This window comes from Tribolium madens, unplaced genomic scaffold, assembly GCF_015345945.1.
Source record: "Tribolium madens isolate multiple individuals breed KSU strain unplaced genomic scaffold, Tmad_KSU_1.1 Scaffold_97;HRSCAF=244;Tcas5.2_LG3a, whole genome shotgun sequence".
Lineage (NCBI taxonomy): Eukaryota > Metazoa > Arthropoda > Insecta > Coleoptera > Tenebrionidae > Tribolium > Tribolium madens.
The window spans coordinates 12,682,806-12,701,111 of NW_025401069.1; the positions used below are offsets into that span (position 1 = coordinate 12,682,806).

An 18,306-nucleotide genomic window follows, 5' to 3' on the forward strand; every position below is an offset into this window, starting at 1 on the left:
TTTGTTTTGTTTACTTTTAAAAAGATTATTGTTAACGTATTTTTTTATTGACATCATGATACTTTTACTAATTTTTTTAAACAATAAATAATTTTTAGTAAAAGAAGAACATATCGTACATGTTTGTATGCAACTACTAGGAAAACTTTTTTTTTTAATGTGTCCTTATTTAATATTAGAAAGTTGAATATAGCCCAAAATACAGTTTCAGAAACTCGCGCCTCAAAAATAAATTTCAAGGAAGATAAGATACCAGGACCATAGATAAAATGTTTAAAAAATTTTGACATTTATTTTTTGACATGTGACATTTTTTTATGTATATTTAATGATGCTCATGATCTTGTATATGTTTTTTTATTATTATTTAGTAAAAGTACAAAAATTTTGTGAATGAAAGCCACAAATAACATTAAACAAAGTTTTCTCTTCTAATAGCTTTAGCAAAAAACTTGGAAAATTATTTTTCTAACAGAAATAGAGTCAAAATGTAAAATTTAAACTCTCATAACATCGAAATTTATTATAGATAGAATTTTTTTAACATTTTTTCCATGTTTCTGGTATCGTACCTTACATACCATTTTTCTCTGGGGCGCGAGTTCTGGCGCACCCTGTATAAGATAGCAAAATTCTAAAATTGTGAAATTAAAAGCGATTTAATTTATTTTTGATTCTAGATTCTCATATTAAAACATATTAAAAAACCTAATGTCATCATGTGCGATGTTTTAATAGTCAGGAGGCGACTAGATCAAATTTTGACTTTTAAAATTAAGACACTACAAAACATTTAAAATTGACATTAGCAATTGTCACAACAAACCCTAAATCGATTAAAATAAAAAAAAATTAACGGCATAAAGGGGGCCATTTACAACAAATAGTAGAAAAAAATTGTTTCATAAGACTTTATAGCACTCATTCTTTAAAAGCTACGCCACTCGTTTTTTAAACTTGAATTCGTGCTTTAACACCAGTCTTATAAAACCTGTTTTACTATTTTAATTTTTGAAATCGGGCCATAAATAAAAATTATACAGCTTTTGCCGTTTTTAAATATCATCCTTTATAAAAAAAATGTTCCAAAGAAATTGAATAAAATGGTTATAATTTTTAGATCACAGCTTTTGTAAAAAAAGAATTCTATAGTGGCGGGTTGACAAATTTGTACCCAAAAAACTTAAATTAAACAAAAAAAATCAAAATTTCGATTCTTGAGAAACGTCACACTTTTATAGTAAGTACATATTAATCATTCATTAATTAGTTTTTTTCAAAAAATAATAAGTTTAAGCAAAAAACCTTTTGTCCTATACTTTCTGCTCACCTGGTATAGTATTTTTCTACAAATAAAAGTTAAAGTAAGTTCCACAGCATAAAGTAGGATAAAGTTTCAAGACATACTTTGTCAAAAATTATACTTGAGTGTGAATAAAGTTACGTTAGAGAATTGTCATAAATCGGTTTATTTTTATACATAATTTTTAGTCAATTTTAAAAAGTTATTATTTTATTTTTTGGTTTATTTTTTTTGTTCTATCGTTTACCAGCGGTTTGAAATTTGCATAATATGTTATTCTGATTTAAAATCTCTGATGCGTTTTGTTGTTTTTAGATTATTTCAGAGCAGGATGTTGTGGTTATCGGTGGGTGATTAATTTCAACCAATAAACAATTACTGTCATAAATTAGCATGTAGAAATATCGCATGATTGACAGAGTTTCAATTCATAAATTAAACAACAACTAACATAAACATTATTACCGCCATAACAACATTCTCGTATCCAAACTCAATTTACATACGATTGGAGAGTCTATGTACCTAATGAGCGCTAATAATTAACACACAAACATTAAATGAAGCGATAATAACACATCTAAAAATATTTTGTTGGTGGAGAATTGGGGTCATGTTTGTTGATTGTTGTTTAGAGCAAATGTTGGAAGTTGTCTCGTCTTGTAAATTTTCAAATCCTTGTCATGGCATACATTATTACAGGCCGAAGTTGCGAGCCTCGAGTTGAAAAAGTTTTAAATAGGCTCTTTATGGAAACACCAACTAAAGTTTTAAGTAGGTAAGTTTATCATTCAACCAACAAGGGGGTATTATATTTGAAACGTCTCCAAAAAGGAAGTTAAAAACTTTGGGAAATTTCGTCTTATTTTAATTGGTAATTAGGTCGGCCAACTATTGTCTTTCCCGGCGACCCTCGAAATGAAAGTTAACAAGGAAATCAAATTTCGGTTGTAAAGCAATAAGGCGCCCCCTGGAAACATTTCAATTGAAATTCATCGGGTAAAAGGCGACTTATGCATAATTCAGAAAATTTTTGCATAAAATCCCTCTAACTAGATTTTTTACCACCGGTCATTTGAAATAGTTTAATGGCGCTTGGCTGCTCGCGTCGTATTTATTGAGTATAAATATAATTTTTTTGCGGAATTACGAGTATCTCGCCCTGCGGAATTTATGGAAACATGAAAAATTCATAAACCGTTCTTTGAGAAGCTTTTATTAAAGCCGGCGAATGGAAATTGTAATTATTTTACGGCGTTGGCAGCCTACATCAAAGACACTGTCCAATATCGAAGATTCGCAAATTTCATTATTTCGGATGCAGTCGAGTCACATTTGGTTGTGTTGGTTTTATTACGGAGATGATTGGAGTTTGCTGTTTTGTATCAAGGTTTCAGCTGCTTTCGTCGTTTCCGGACTGTGAAATATTCATTTTGAGATATCTTCGCTGGCGCGACTTTATTTCTTGTTGACATTGTTGTGCTCCCTGTGCTCGATTAAATATTAAATGTAATTATATCTGGGACTCACCTGACAAGCACATTGAGTGCGACAGTCCAAAGAAAAGGTCTCACCGTGCTCGTAGGTCTTGTTGTGCACGATGCATGGCACTCCAGTTGATTCTGAAAAAAAAACATACAAAATTTTCAGCTTTGAGTGAGCCATTATTATTTTTAGTGTTTCTTTCCTATTTTGTTTCTGTTACAGTTACTGTCTTTTTGATTACTTTTAACCTATTTTATAGTATATTAGGTACCAACCTGGGAAATTTTGTTTCTGTAAAAAATTAGAATGTTTGCGTCGAGGATAATTTTATCTCGAAACAGAAATGAAGCTTATTTCCACCGAGGTTTGTGCACAATTTTATCTACAACTGCAACTATAATTTTCGTGAAAAAAGTAAAAAAAAGGTTCACTGGCGAATGCGTTTAATTGTGACAAAAAAAAAATTGGGACTGAAAATCAAGAGTAGTAGTAGAAGTGGGTAATGAGAGGTCAGGAACAAGTCAGTTTCCAACCTACGTCAAGGTTAGAAAAGTCAACGGTTGTAAATAAAAAATATTTTTTTATAGCATTTTATTTTAATTTTTTTTCCTCTACAGTTTTTTTAGTTTTTATTATTTTTACTGATTTTTTCATCACTTTTTAACTTATTCTAAAAATATTTGTTTAATCATAACTTTCTCTATTTTTGCTTCTACTATTTTTTTGTTTTTTTACTGTTACTGTTTTTTTGATATATTTTTATAATATTTTTTTAATATTTTTATAATATATTTTGATATATTATTCTGAAATAGTTATTTATATTTCATTCCTGTAAAAAAAATAGAAAGTTTGCGACGAGGTTAACTTTATCTTGAAACAGAAATAAAACTTTTTTCCACTAAGGTTTGTGCATAATTTTATTCACAACTGCATCTTTAATTTTTGTTAAAAAAGTAAAAAAATGTAATGATGGGGTTTTACTAACAAATACATTTTATTGTGAGAAAAGTGGGATTAGTAACACAGGTAGGTAATGGGAAGTCACTTTCCAACCTACGACAAGGTTAGAAAGGTGAACGGTTGTAAATAAAAAATATTTTTTAATAGCATTTCTTCTCTGTTTTTGTTTCTACTATAAGTTTATTTTTAGTTTTTGTTATTGTTACTCTCTTTTTGATCATCCCTTAACTTACCCAATTTTTTTTAATAGCATTTTATTTTTATTTTATTCTACTAAGAGTTTTTTTAGTTTTTTTGGTTTTATTAGTTTTTTCGCCACTTTTTATATTTACTCCAAAAATATTTTTTTAAATAACATTGTTTACTATTTTTGTTTTTACTAATTTTTTTTTAAATTTTTGTTATTGATATTGTCTTTTTGATTATTTTTTATTATATTATATATTTTTGCTTTTGCTATAATTTTCTTTTGTTATTGTTACTGTTTTTTGTTGCTATATGTATCTTTTAACTTATTCTAAAACATAGTTATTTATGTATCAAGGCACTAAAGTCCAAGACTTATTTATTACGAATGTGTGTTTAGTTGCAGAAGCCATAGCTGAGACAAACAAAACACATGAGTAATGAAAAATAACTTTAGTGCATATTAAATTTTTTCAAAATCGCAAATTTGACAAAATTTGTGTAGAACTAACCAAAAAGATTGTTATTCTATAATAGCTATAATAGTTGTAAAAAATTAATAGAATTTTTTTTCTTTTTTTATTTCTACTACAAGTTTATTTTTGGTTTTTGTTATTGTCATCATTTTTTTTAAAACCCTTAACTTACTAAAATTCAACTAAAAACTTTTTTAGTTTTTATTATTTTTACTGTTTTTTTCATCACTTTTTAACTTATTCCAAAATATTTTTTTTAATAACATTTTTTACTATTTTTGTTTTTACTAAAATTTGTTTTTGTTTTCGTTATTGATATTGTTTTTTTTTGATCATCTTTTAACTTATTCTAAAAAATATTTCTTTAATCATATTTTTCTCTATTCTTGATTTTACTATATTTTTTTTGTTATTGTTACTGTTTTTTGTTATATGTTTAACTCATTCATTCTAAAATATAGTTATTTATGTATCAAAGCACTAAGGTCGAAGTTTTATTGATTATCAATGTGTGTTTAGTTGCAGAGGCGGTAACTGAAACAAATCAAACACATGAGTAATGAAAAATAACTTTAGTGCCGAGGTGCATATTAATTTTTTTTGAAATCGCAAATTTGGACAAAAGTTGTGTAAAACTAACCAAGAAGATTGTTATTCTATAATAAGTAGTTATAAAAAAATTAATAGGTTTTTTTTTCTATTTTCATTTCTACTACAAGTTTATTTTTGGTTTTTGTTATTGTTCCTCTCTTTTTGATCATTCTTTAACTTACTCTAAAAATACATTTTTTTAATAGCATTTCAATTTTATTTTAAGTTTTTGCTACTGTTACTGTTTTTTTTGACCATAATATGACCAAAAATAAAAATACTTTTAATAGCATTTTTTTTGTGTTTCTACTGTAAGGCTTTTTTAGTTTTTGTTTTAAAACAAATATTTTTTCTAATACATTTTTATAAATTACAAAACTGATGAAATTTAAGCCAGTTTAAGTTGATTTTTTGTAACTTTCAGCTTTGACTTAGCGATTATTATTTTTGGCACTTTTTATCTATTTTTGTTTTTACTTCAAGTTTTTGTTTGATTTTTGTTATTGTTACTGTTTTTTGATTATTTTTTAACTTATTCTAAAATAGTTATTTATGTATCAAGGCACTTTTTTGTAATAGTATTTATTTTCTATTTTTGTTTCTACTATGAGTTTTTTTTAGTTTTTGTTTTGAAACAAACATTATTTTCTAATACAGTTTGCACAAAACTGAAATTGAAGCCAATTTAACTTGTTATTTTGTATTTTCCAGTTTTGACTAAGCAATTAGTATTTTGTTTCTATTATAAGTTTTTGTCTTTTGGTTATCAAAATATAATTTCTTTATTTTTTTGAGATTGATCTGAATGGTATTCATCTTTTTTTTTTGGTTATATTTCTAAGCTCAGCTATTGTTTCTGTTATTTTATGTGTTTACTGTGACATTTATTATGTCTATTATTTTTTATTATTGTTTTTCTATGGCCAAAAAACCAAAAACCAACACTTTAGACTTAAATTTAAAAGTGGTGGTTTATTCAGTCTCCTCTATTAGTTTCTCTAGTTTACGATGGTGTTTTTTCAGCTTTATTGATTTGCGTTTTCGCCTACTCATTTCGTCTATTATCCTCGCTCGGTCTAGCATTTCGTTTTTCTCTCAAAAAAGCTTTGATCATAATTTCTGTCCGACAATGTACTCCGGTCGCATCGTTTGTATTACAAAATAACGACGTAGCTGTGAAAGCCCCCGAGCGTTTCTCGTTTTTGCTCTTCAGCTAGTTTCTGGTCTAATGAAGTGTGCCGAAGACACGCCTGTGCCCCGGGACGCAAAGAATACAAGCCATAATTAAATACAGACGAGACAAAGCTTCGCCAAAAACCCGGAATGAAATTAAAACTTTTAAAGTCTCTCTCTGAATCCACCTACTCACAAAAACGTGTAAAATACAACCGTGCACGGCTAATAAAATTGGAATTCCATCAAGACGGCTTAGAGGATGCAGATTATAGGCAAATCCGGGAGTGGAAGGACAAAGAACGGCGATAAACTCGCCTGTCAGATTACTTTTCGGGGAGGATTGCGGCTTAATAGGACGTAATTGTTATGTCCTCATTCAAATGGCGCGAAAAGGATTCGAATCCGAAGGGTTTACTTGTTGATGGCAACACCAGGTGAAAGGATTTCAGGAATCGATCAACTGACGTTATTTTTTCACTCGTTTGAATCCTTTTTCCGGAAGAGCGCAAACAGGAGAAACAGTGCGGAATGAATAAGGCGCGAGACGCATTCCGCTCCACTCTAATTAAAATCGCAATAAATTTAAGTGGAATCGTTTCATAGCGTCTTCCCTGTCATTATAATTAATCGTCTCGATTCGATTTAATTTGTTTGGAGATATAAACGAGGAGCGAACGATAGATTCAAGACCGAAAAAGCTCCACTAATTTTTTGAATAATGACGGAATTACAATCGGATCGCCCGATTAAAACCCGATTTGCATAACTTTTTTCGAGAAAATTTCATTTCGAATTGTTGGACCGTTTTTTTTTAATTCTTTGTATCAATTAACGTAATTAAAAACACGTTTTAATTATTAAAATTATTTACCGAAAAAGACAAATCTATTTTAGTTTTTTAATGTGCTGACCAATTTTCAAACAATCAACTATTTTTTATTGTAACACTATAGGGTAAGCCCGGGAGAGATTGATCACATTTTGAAAAACCTCTTGTAAAATAATATAGTATACCGGGTGTCCCAGGTTACCTGTCGCACCCTTTTAACTTGATTATTTCAAATAATATGCCCCATAAAGTACATCAAACTGCATTAAATGCGTAAACATGACATGTGTCAAAATAACGATAGTTCAACTGTTTTTTTTAAATAGGAATAATAGAACCTGTTTTTCTGAATACGTGTATGCACAAATATTTGATTTTTTGTGAAAAGATTATTTTTAATAAATAAACATGCTGTGACTTGCAAAAATAAATATTAAGGAAAATTAATGAGTAATAGTTTTTTTTCATGATATAAAAAAATGACATTGAGAGCATTGTCATTTGTAAACGAAAGCCTCGTTTTCTTAACGCAATAAAAAAAACATAAATCAAAATATTGTGTTTATTTTTTAATTAGGTACTGTAATCTTTAGAATAAATAAGATTTTTAAAATTATTAAGTCCAAAATCAAGAGAAAAATGAACTTTTCTTTCTAGTGAGTTAGAATAATGAAGTTTTAATTACAGATTTACTGGTTTCCAGTAAAACACAAACTTTTTTCCTTTGCAGTTTTGACGTAAAATCAAAGATACTCGTAATTTTTTTTTCACAATTCTAAATCCATTCATGTAACAAATTAATTAAAATACTAGCTTATAGATGTGACGCTTTAACAGTTAACCGTTATATAACCAGGGTTAGGTTAAAATGAAAATGTTTTATAATCAATATATATGCGTGGTTATATTTAGATTATATAACTACCCTTATATTGTGATTATGTTTTATTGCATAACTTTAATAAACGCGTGGTTATTTGCAACTGCATAAATCCGTTTTTATGTCTCGCTTATATTTAAAGTTATCTAACTCTTATATATACGCGAGGTTATATCGTTTCCTTAGTGCAACAACTAGATAATTTAAATTTTAAGCATTTCTAAAGTATTTTTTGCAATACTTCGAATACATAAAACTAAATTTTCTATCAGACTGAAAAAACTTTGTTTAGTATATTACATTTTAGTTTTTTACATTTTTAAAGTTACACAAAACTATAAATTTCAAGTTATCTAGTTGTTGCACTAAGGGGACAATATTATTTCAGTTATATATTTAAACGCTCGCTTATGTTGCGGTTATGTTTCGTTTTCTAATTTCTATATATGCGTGGTTATATTACGCTTATATTACCGTTCTCATATTTCCCTTATATAACTTTTTGCAAAAATGATATATTTAATATACTATTTAATATATTTGTAGGTCATAATTTCACTTTTGATAAAACGGTAACCTACTTAATCACTTATTGTCTTGATATTATAAAATATTGGCAACATATAAAATATCACCGTATTATACATTGTTTATACAGGATGAATTATGAAAAACGCCTCAAGCCATTATTATTTTTATAAATATGACAATACTTCTTAAAACAAAGTTGAACAGTTTCTTGCTATCTATTGCTGCTTCCTGTTTTACTGTAAGTAACAACAATTTCAGTTTTTTAAATGAAACACCTTGTATATTTTGTTATTTTTGCATTCTTCATTAAATTGTCTTTTAACAAGCTCACTTGTCACACAGTATATCTTTATTTACTAGTATTTTTTATGAATTTAAAGAGGATTTGTTTTCTTCTAAACTTTTGTCAATAATAATAATAATTTTAGAAAGTGAAAAATTTTTTACATTGAATAATTGATTTGCTTTTTTTGTTTGTTGTTTAAGTTTTAATGTTATTGGTTGAGGCAATTAACACTTTTTACCTATAATGATTTCATTATTTTTGTGTTATGTTATCACTAACTTTTCATTTTAGGCAAGTTGAAAATAAAATAAAATAAAATAGGCTGTGATAAGAATAAAACATTTTTATTCATTTTATCTAAAGCAAGCAATAAACAATTGATAAAAAAATGTTCAATTTTGATCAAAGAAGTTTTACAATGTCTTTAAAAGTCACTAATAAAATTATGGCTAGGGGCGTTTTTTTATACGAATATAACCGGCATATAACCTTTGCTATATGCGCCAGACATAACCATGGTTAGATAACCGATATATAAACTGAATTTAATATACGCTATATTACGCAACACAAATATAACTTTTATTATACAGTATGATGAAAAAAAGGCGCCCGTGTTAACCCACACGTTATAAGTGATCTTTTATTAAAGACGAATTCGAAGACCAAAATTGGATTGGTGCTCTTATCAGTAATATATATATAGACTTTCCTTTTAAGAAGAGAGAAATCTATATAATTAACAGTTTTAAAATAATTTCATTGTTAAAGTCTAGATTTTGATACTCTTGACGGTGTTCTTAAAAAAAAATGTGTAAAAAGTCTTTTGAAATAAACTTTATTGAAGATGTTTGGATACCATTTCTTGGCTCCAAAGAAAATTTATCAATGTTGCAACATTGCAAATATCCTAGGATACAGAAAATGTCCAAGTAATATTCAATTATTGGAAACGGTAGCAACAAAAAAAATCAATTTTTAATGTTGTTTGTTCTGTGAAATTTGAACGATTAAAGTCAAAAAGGTTTCCTAGATACGAAAAATATACCTGAGTGAAATAGTTTTTTAGTAAAAGAAATTTGTGCAATATTGCCGCTTTGTCCTGTTAGACAAACTGTTTAAATTTTAAAGAGAATCTATTTAGACTATTTTTGGAATGATGGTCACAATGTTTCAATAAAAAAGGACGCCTTTTTTTCATTATCCTGTATACCCAAAATATAACCAAGATTAAATAACCGTTATATTAACTAAATCTGACATAATTATTGGTTAAGTTCGTGTATTACGGTTATCTATAACCGCAAAATAATTCCGTCAAATTGTGCTGTTAAATGTCCATCTCTCCTGCAGGATTCACCTTTTTTTATTAGCGAGTTTTTTTTGTTTAAGAATAAAAAAATTGTTACCTCTGCAAACTCCTTCAGCATCGCCATGTTTATATCGACATACAAGCCCCCGTTGCTTATCGCAGGGCCTGTCCTCGCTGCAGGGCTCGCCCAGCTGTCTCGGACACTCCTCGCACTCCCTACACACTTCCTGACCCATCACCGGACACGTGCAAGGATAAGGACAGTCCTGAAACGAGAATTGATAAATCACTCTTTGATTGAATCCGTAATGCCCTTTTTAACCGAGTTTAAGCCCAAGATGACATAAAACTTTTATTCTCGTGCAGTAAACCCGAAATGACGACATTATGGAAATATCCTTGTATCAGCAACAATATTTTGTTGACGACAGACGCGCAGAAAGAAAATTTGACTAATTTAGAGCGTTGTGAGTGACATCGGAAGTGAGCAAATGTGAAATGTCATCACTTTATTTCGAAAGGAAGTTCGTAAATATGAAATCAAGTTAATTAAAAATGTGACACTTGAAATATTTAAATTGGGTTGGAATCTTGCTTTTAATGTTTCTCATTGTACAAGAGAAACCATACAATAGAACGATATTTCGTAATGTAATGAATCTTAGGGGAAAAGTTATTAAAGCATCTAATAAGAAAACAGCGAGGTTTAATGCAGAATAGTGAATTATGAATAAGCTTGAATGGCAATCAATTGTCATATTATTGTAATAATAGCAGAAGTAATTAATTTTGCAGTTCTAGAGAGAAATTTAGGTTTTAGTTGAAATTATTACACAGACAGTAATTAAATTTTTATTCAAATGTATTTTTTTACTACTAGTTGTACTATTATTGACTAATGATAACAATAAATAAAAATAAACACCGATTATGCAGGGTTTTACATTGATATAAATATACCAGGTAAATAAAAAGTATGGAAACATAAACAATTAAACAATTTATTTTTTGGAAAACTAATTAAAAAAGTACTATAAAAATGTGATGTTTTATCAAGAATAAACTTTTTTGAAATTCTCTTTTGTTTTTGAGTTCCACAGAATTTTTATTTCTTTAAATGGCAATATAAGATACCAGGAACATTAAAAAAATGTATAAAAAAATTTATCTACAAAAATTTTGAAGTTACGAGAGCTTTGTTTTTCTATTTATTTTTGTTGAAAAAATAATTTTCCAAGTTTTTTTTTGCTACAGACTATTTTAGAAAAATTGAAACTTTGTTTAATGTTATTTGTGGCTTTTATTAGCAAAATTTTTGTACAAATACTAAATAATTATAAAAAAAACATATACTTACAAGATCAGTATCATTAAATAGGCATAAAAAAATGTTGAATGCCAAAAAATAAATGTCAAAATTTTTTGACAGATATAATTTTTTAAACATTTTTTCATGTTCCTGGTATCTTACCTTACTTGTCATTTTTTTGTCTATTTACAAAACACTGTAGAACTAATTTTTCTCATGAAGGTTATGATCTAAGGATTAAAACTATACTTTATATTAAATTTTTTCAAATTTTTTTATACTGTGTGTCCCAGTTAAAAAAGTCCATTAATGACCTTTAAATGGTAAAATAAAAAAAAAATTATATAGGACATTGATAGATACTAACCTAGTCCATCGTCTAAAATTATTTTCAACTATACAGCGTGTCTCAAAAATAAGTTACAATTCAAACTTGTGTTTTTTGAAATGAAACGCCATATGTTTCTTAACGTTTTTAAATGTAAAATTTTATGACAATGCTTTTAAGACAAACTTTTATTGGTTGAGTTTGCTTAGTTTTAAAAATAAGACGGTTTTTTGACAAAACGTACACTTTTTAAAAATATATTTCAAATTTATTACAAAAACTAAGACATCTAGAAATCCTTTTTTTACTAGCGCAAAGAAGAAGGTACGAGCTATAAGGTTGTAACATTTTTTACTATGTTGCATTTGCAAAAATAAAAAAAAATGAAGGAGTTTGTTAAAAGTTCAATAACTTAAAAAATTAAATAGAAAACCCTATTTATGGTTTCTGCATTTAAAAGATTATTAAATTGTCTTTCTAAAATTATTTACTTTTAAGAGTTTTACAATCTCTAAATAAATCAATGGATAAGTGATCCGTGGTGGTATATTGCAACTTTGACAAAAAAATCGCATAAATCAAAAACAAAACAAAATAATAAAAAATACGATCACATTTTTTACATTACTTTCATTTGTATTATTTATTATTTTTTGGAGATAAATGATTTAAAAAAAAACGCTTGGTTTCATACTTTATATTCACCCTGTATGTCTAGAATATTATTATTAAAAACTATATTATTACCACAAATACTAACGGGAATATTTCGAGATGAAATTAATGCAAAATCAAATAAAAAAGACTTGAATTTCGTCATTAATAAACATCGAAGTAACCCTACATCTAATTCTTCTGTCTTTTTTGAAAGTAATATTCTTTTTGTATTATTGGGCAATAAATGTGCTAGTAGTTAAAAATATTATATAAAACGTGGAAGACACAATTTCCATATACTTGCATTTATTATTTCTTTCTCGGTTAAAAAACCTCTACTTTGTGATATAAATGCTATTATTTTTGCTGTTTCAAGCAATCAAAACCGCGTTCGGCACTTGTTTCCTTGATTAAACGGCTAATTAACGTTAGATGGCGCTCGTCGAAAAGCCCTCCATCGTATAAAATTCGACTCGGTTAATTAGGAAGCGGGAATGCAATTAGGGTTCGGATTGAGAATAGCTCCATATCAGTTGATCATTTTCCCTAATAATTAGGTGAACAAACAAAAAAAGCGATAATTGGCCTGAAAAAGCTTTATCGATCAAACGTCAAAGGGCCCCGATAACGACGAAGCACCACCTGTGCTCTACCAATCTCGAGCCGAGATTACAAGGCAACAACTTAAATCGAGATTTATACAGACCGCTAGGACATTTTGTAAACGAGTGAACGATTTATAGTCCGAGACGAAGGAACTTTGCGGCTGGACTAGGGAAATCTTGAGGCCTTGGGGAGAATGACATGTAATTTGGGGGAGTATCGATAAATATTGGCGACATATCATGCTGAAATTGCTGAAATGGTATCGACAGGTGCGACCTATATGGATATTTGAGGACGGTTTTTAGCGTGCGACAGGCAACGAGAGATTTCTATCACGCGACTGTATTTATTTTTTAGTTTCAGAAATGGAGTATAGATTTTTATTTTGTGTTTGAATCTGAAACTCAAATCGTTATCGGAATTTTGTTTACGTTGCATTAAAATGTTTTGCTTTCGGAAAGTCGGGATTTTAATTTTTAATGCATTTTTGTACAAAAATACACAATTTTTACTCGTATTATGTTGCTTGTTTATTACGAGTTCAGCTAAAAAAATATTAAAAAACTTGATCAATCAACGAATAAAATCTGTTTTTGTTTTTATGAATAGCAAATGCTGTTTAAATATTAACTATTAAAATTTTCTGTATACAAACTTCTTTCATTTTTTGATGTTTTTAACTTTGTCATCTACAGGGTGATTCCATCTCTTGGGTGGTGATAAAGGACATCCAACTGAGTTAAAAGTTCCTATAACAAAAAATTGTATGAACATTTTTACGAGATATAGCTCTTCAAAAATTAGATTTTGAATTAAGTTTTTGGCCGTTCCGATTATGTAATTTTAAATTTAGTTAGCGGAAACGGAAAATCTTGTAAGACTGTTGAAAAAAATTACTAATCTGTGCCTTATCATGTAAAAAACATTTAACAAACTAGCAAATTTAAGAATAAATTAAATCTAACAACATCGGAAAAAAAACTAAGATGCCTACATGATATGAAAATTGACACTTTTTATGCTTAGCTGAAAGTCTTCTATTATTATTTGAGAGTTGGTCCGATATTATTCAATCACCCTGTATATTTAATTCAATTAATTTTAACAATGAACAATTAAATAAATTTATTTTTAAACATGTTTTGTTAGTTATTTTTATCTAGAGTATTTTATGTGTTTTTTACAAAAGTAATATATTAAATAAATTTCTGATTAAAGAATGACATTTTAAATTAAGTTAGCAACATTTCAATGTTCTATTTCAATAGATAGAGTCTGGAAATATGTTAATTGACAAGCTACATATTTTTTGTTTTAGTGTTTTATAAAATTAATGGTAAAATGCAAAGTTTTAATTTTGGTGGATGCGCCGGGTCAATAATTTTAAAATATTTGTGGTTTTGGCTTATAATTGAAAATTTGTTTTGATTGTATTGTTTTAATTAAACCAGTTTAATAGCGTGTTTACTTTTGTGATGTGCGAATTTTGTTTGAATAAATTGTTTATATTTCACTAGAGTTAATTTCAACACAAACTATTAACAACATTTGCTGAAATTTAATTTGGCTGACGGATTTGCTTCAATTTTTTTACACCAGGTAAACAATTATGAATTAATTAATTGGTTAATAATAAAGTATTTTAAAAATGTAACGTTTCTCTAGAATTTTTTTTTTGGTTTTTGTGTTCTGCAAAATTTTAATTTTTTTTAACTCACTATAAAAATTTTTTGAAAAGCTTTTGTTTCCCTTTTTAATAGCCTGTAACAAAAAAACATAAAAAAATATTTTTCAAACAGAAATAAATTGTCAGTGCAAAATTAAAACTCTCATAATTTCGAAATTTTCATAGATATATTTTTTTAACATTTTTTTTATGCTCCTGATATCTTACACCCCGTCGGGGGCGCAACTTTTCAAATATCCTGTATAACTGTGCTATGATAATGATCTAATTTATATTCAATTTTTATTAAAAAAAATACATAAGTTGGTATTTTGCCAAAAAAATTGCAAGTCAGAAAACAAAATAAAATTTTATTTTTAAAGTATGATCACAGTTATTATACCACTTTTTATTAACTATTACTAGAAAATGATAATCAAATAAAAAAAAATGTTTAGTAAAAATTATAGGTGCTTTGCCGCTCGACCTCGTTTAGAAACAGATTGTGTCAAATTTTCAGTGGGGTCTCGCGGCTTTGCCGCTCGCACTTTTTTTTACTTAACACTATATGATTTGCAAATATTTAATATAATTATTGGGGGTTTTGCCTCCGAGTAGAACTCATACCATCAGATTTTGTCAATTTTAAATGGGGGCTCGCGGCTTTGCCGCTCGCCCTCTTCTAAACTTCACGCTATAAGTTCTTATCAATTATTAATGTGGGGCTTGTTAATTAGTATTATTTGAATGTAAATGATTGAAAAACTTTTGGTTCCATTTTTGTTTACATTGCATATTATTGGAATTTCTGCAAAAAGTTAAATTAAGTTTTTAATTTAACTCTGCGTGTAGATGGTGTGTAGTTTGGTGAAGCTTTTGATTGATTATAATCACTCTATAATAAAATCAATGAGGGGCGTAATGAATCCTGTCGAAATTTATAATTCAGCGATGTTCTAATCCGAGCTTTAATATCCCGCTTTATTCTGCAAATTTATGGTTGCCGTTTGTTATATGCGTTGTGGCATTTCATAATTTATTAAAAAGAGCTTTTTACAGTTAATAAAATCCAGATAAACGCAGTTTTTCCATTGTTGATAAATTAATGCGGATTGGCCGGTGTATACGGCGAGAGTTTGTAAAAATAAAAGACTTGTTTACGAAACGGAGACTCCATTTCATGAAAGTTTATCAAGTTCTTTCAGAGAAAAAGCTTCAAAGCTTACGTTCCCCTCGTCTAGAATTAACAAGTTTGATCACAGCGATGACATTTTTCCGACGGAATAACGGATTTTATCAAGGAGCGTCACTTCATCAAATTTAATCTATAAATTGGAAACTTTTCACTCTGTTTTGCTTTTTTGCGAAATAATTTTTTTGTGCGATAACGTATTTCTTGGAAATTTTATGATTAATGCACATCGCCATTAACGCCACCATGTGGGTGTTTAGGCTGTTTAATAATACTCCAATTCATCAAAACAAAACATCAATTAAAATTTTCTCGCACGCACAAAAATGAAAGATGCCTGGAACCCGGAAATATCGACACAGTCCGGACTCCGGACACGAAAAGAGGGTTGAACGGAATTCTAATGAGATACAAATGACTAAGTCAACCGAATTTCATCGATCGCTAGGAATGCGCTCAACATGTTCCCTTATCGGATGAATGGCTCTAATGTGGCGTACACTCAGCCAAGAAAATGACAAAATTATGTTTTTTTAATACTGTGAAAAATTATAAGCACACATGCGAAAAATAACACAAATAAAAATAATTTATTTATGCAAAATGCACACATTACGAAAGTAGACAAACTGTTAAATTTGTTATTTATTAATTAAAATAACACAGTTAAAAACAATTTCTTATTTATAATCTGCAAAGCCACAAATATTTATTTAAAATAATTGACCTGGCGCATCCACCAAAATTAAAATATAGTGTTTCCATCAAAGCTCAATTAAATTTGTGATGCTATTTGTGTGCTATTAACATAAAACACTTAAATAGAAAATGTGTAGCTCGTTCCAGTTTATATCTATTTCAGTGTTGCCAACTTAAATTAAAATATCATTCTTTGAACAAAATTTATTTTTATAAAAAAAATTCTGAAATAGTTTAAATAAAAATAATTAACAGCAAAAAGAGTAAAAGCCATGTGTATGCTACATTTATTTATTTGTCTTTGTGATATTACAACTAGAAATTTAATTAAAAAGCCTCATTTTAACAACTTTGTACTCGGGGAGTGAATGTGTTAAGTTTCATGTTCATTAATTTATGCAAAATAAACAAAAACAATTTTTTGTTGTAATAGCCGACAACCAATGTTTATTTAAATCATAAAAATAACTAATACGCTTTAAATGTTTACTGCAAATAAAATATGTTGGATAAATAAATGTAAATAAATTTATTTAATTGTTTACTTTTCACGATGTAATTGAATTAAATAAGGATGAGAAAGTTAATAATATCAAAAAATCAAAAAAGCTGCTTATACACGGTGATTAAAAAATGACGGATAACCTCGATGATGCATTCTTGGAAAAGCTTTGAGGAGTCTGTAAAAAATGTTTAAAAAATCTCCTACTTTATTTTTTTTGAGCTATGATAAATTATGAAATTTACTAAGCTGACAACGGTGTAATGTAGCACCAAAAATAATGAAAATAGTCAACAATTAGGGTTACATCTGTTTCTCAAGAAACAAAAGAAAAATAATTTTAAATTAAAATAATTCATAAAATAATTCATTAATTAATTTTAAAATGAAAAATTACTTGTCCAAGTCTTACACAAATAAATTTTTACAATGAAATAATTTTCTATGTTTTAGAAAAGGTAACAAATCAACTTCAACTTTGAAGCTTAATAGTTTCTAAACTTTGATTTACAGAATTACAGAAACCAACGAGCTTATTTGTAATTTTTTGAACACCGTGTATACACAACGTTTTAGATTATATTTTTTTAGAATAACTCGAGTGGTTTGGTTGATAGATTTTAATTTTATCATGAAACTTTAACACTCTGTATATTCGTAATCAAAAGTTTTATAGGACTATTGTTTATTTGACAAATTAGTATAATTTTTTTATGTGGTTGCAATTTCTTGCAATATTAAAAAAAACATTCTATATTTCCCCAAAAAATTATAATTTGGGCTTGCTTGGGTTATTTTTTTGTAAAATCAAACAGTTAACTTCTGAAAATCCGTTCAGTTTGAATTCTTAAACTTTTTGAAGATTTATAATTTTACAAGTTGTTGCGTAAAGTATTAATTAAGCATTTTGAAAAATAATATTTAAAAGTTGAGTTTTGCCTTGATCTAAAAATTGGTTTACTTTGATTTTTCATTAATAACTAGACTTTGGTAATTTTTTTTAGTGTAAATTTAGTGTCTTCACCCTGTTATACATATTAAAATAATTGTAAAAACATTGTAACGGTTTTATTTTGTTAATTTTATTTAAAACGTCCTAAATTTAATTACACTATATTTTCGCCGGTCTAGGGGGCGTCAGAGGGCCCTAGAGATGCTTGGGGACTGTAAGATCGTTGATGCAACCTCATCTAGCATTCAACTAAAAAGACCAAAACATAATAAAATACCGTATCGTGTTTACCTTACCTGCTCCCGTCATTTGGGTTTTAGAGTCATTTTCCGTTTTGTTCTTTTCGTACCGTTGGCCCCGGCTTTGGAGGGAGTTGG

General features: G+C 28.1%; 1 protein-coding gene across 2 annotated transcripts in view; it reads right to left on the minus strand.

Annotated features, from left to right (window-relative positions):
* LOC123014574 (CCN family member 1) overlaps positions 1-18,306 on the minus strand; it is a 45,314-nt gene that overhangs the window by 5,128 nt on the left and 21,880 nt on the right. For both annotated transcript variants that reach the window (XM_044413764.1, XM_044413763.1), the window contains exons 3-4: positions 10,116-10,284; positions 2,834-2,925 (exon numbers count right to left, since the gene is read on the minus strand). In XM_044413764.1, the coding sequence (XP_044269699.1) occupies positions 2,834-2,925; positions 10,116-10,284 (261 nt within the window). The remainder of the gene's footprint in view (positions 1-2,833; positions 2,926-10,115; positions 10,285-18,306) is intronic.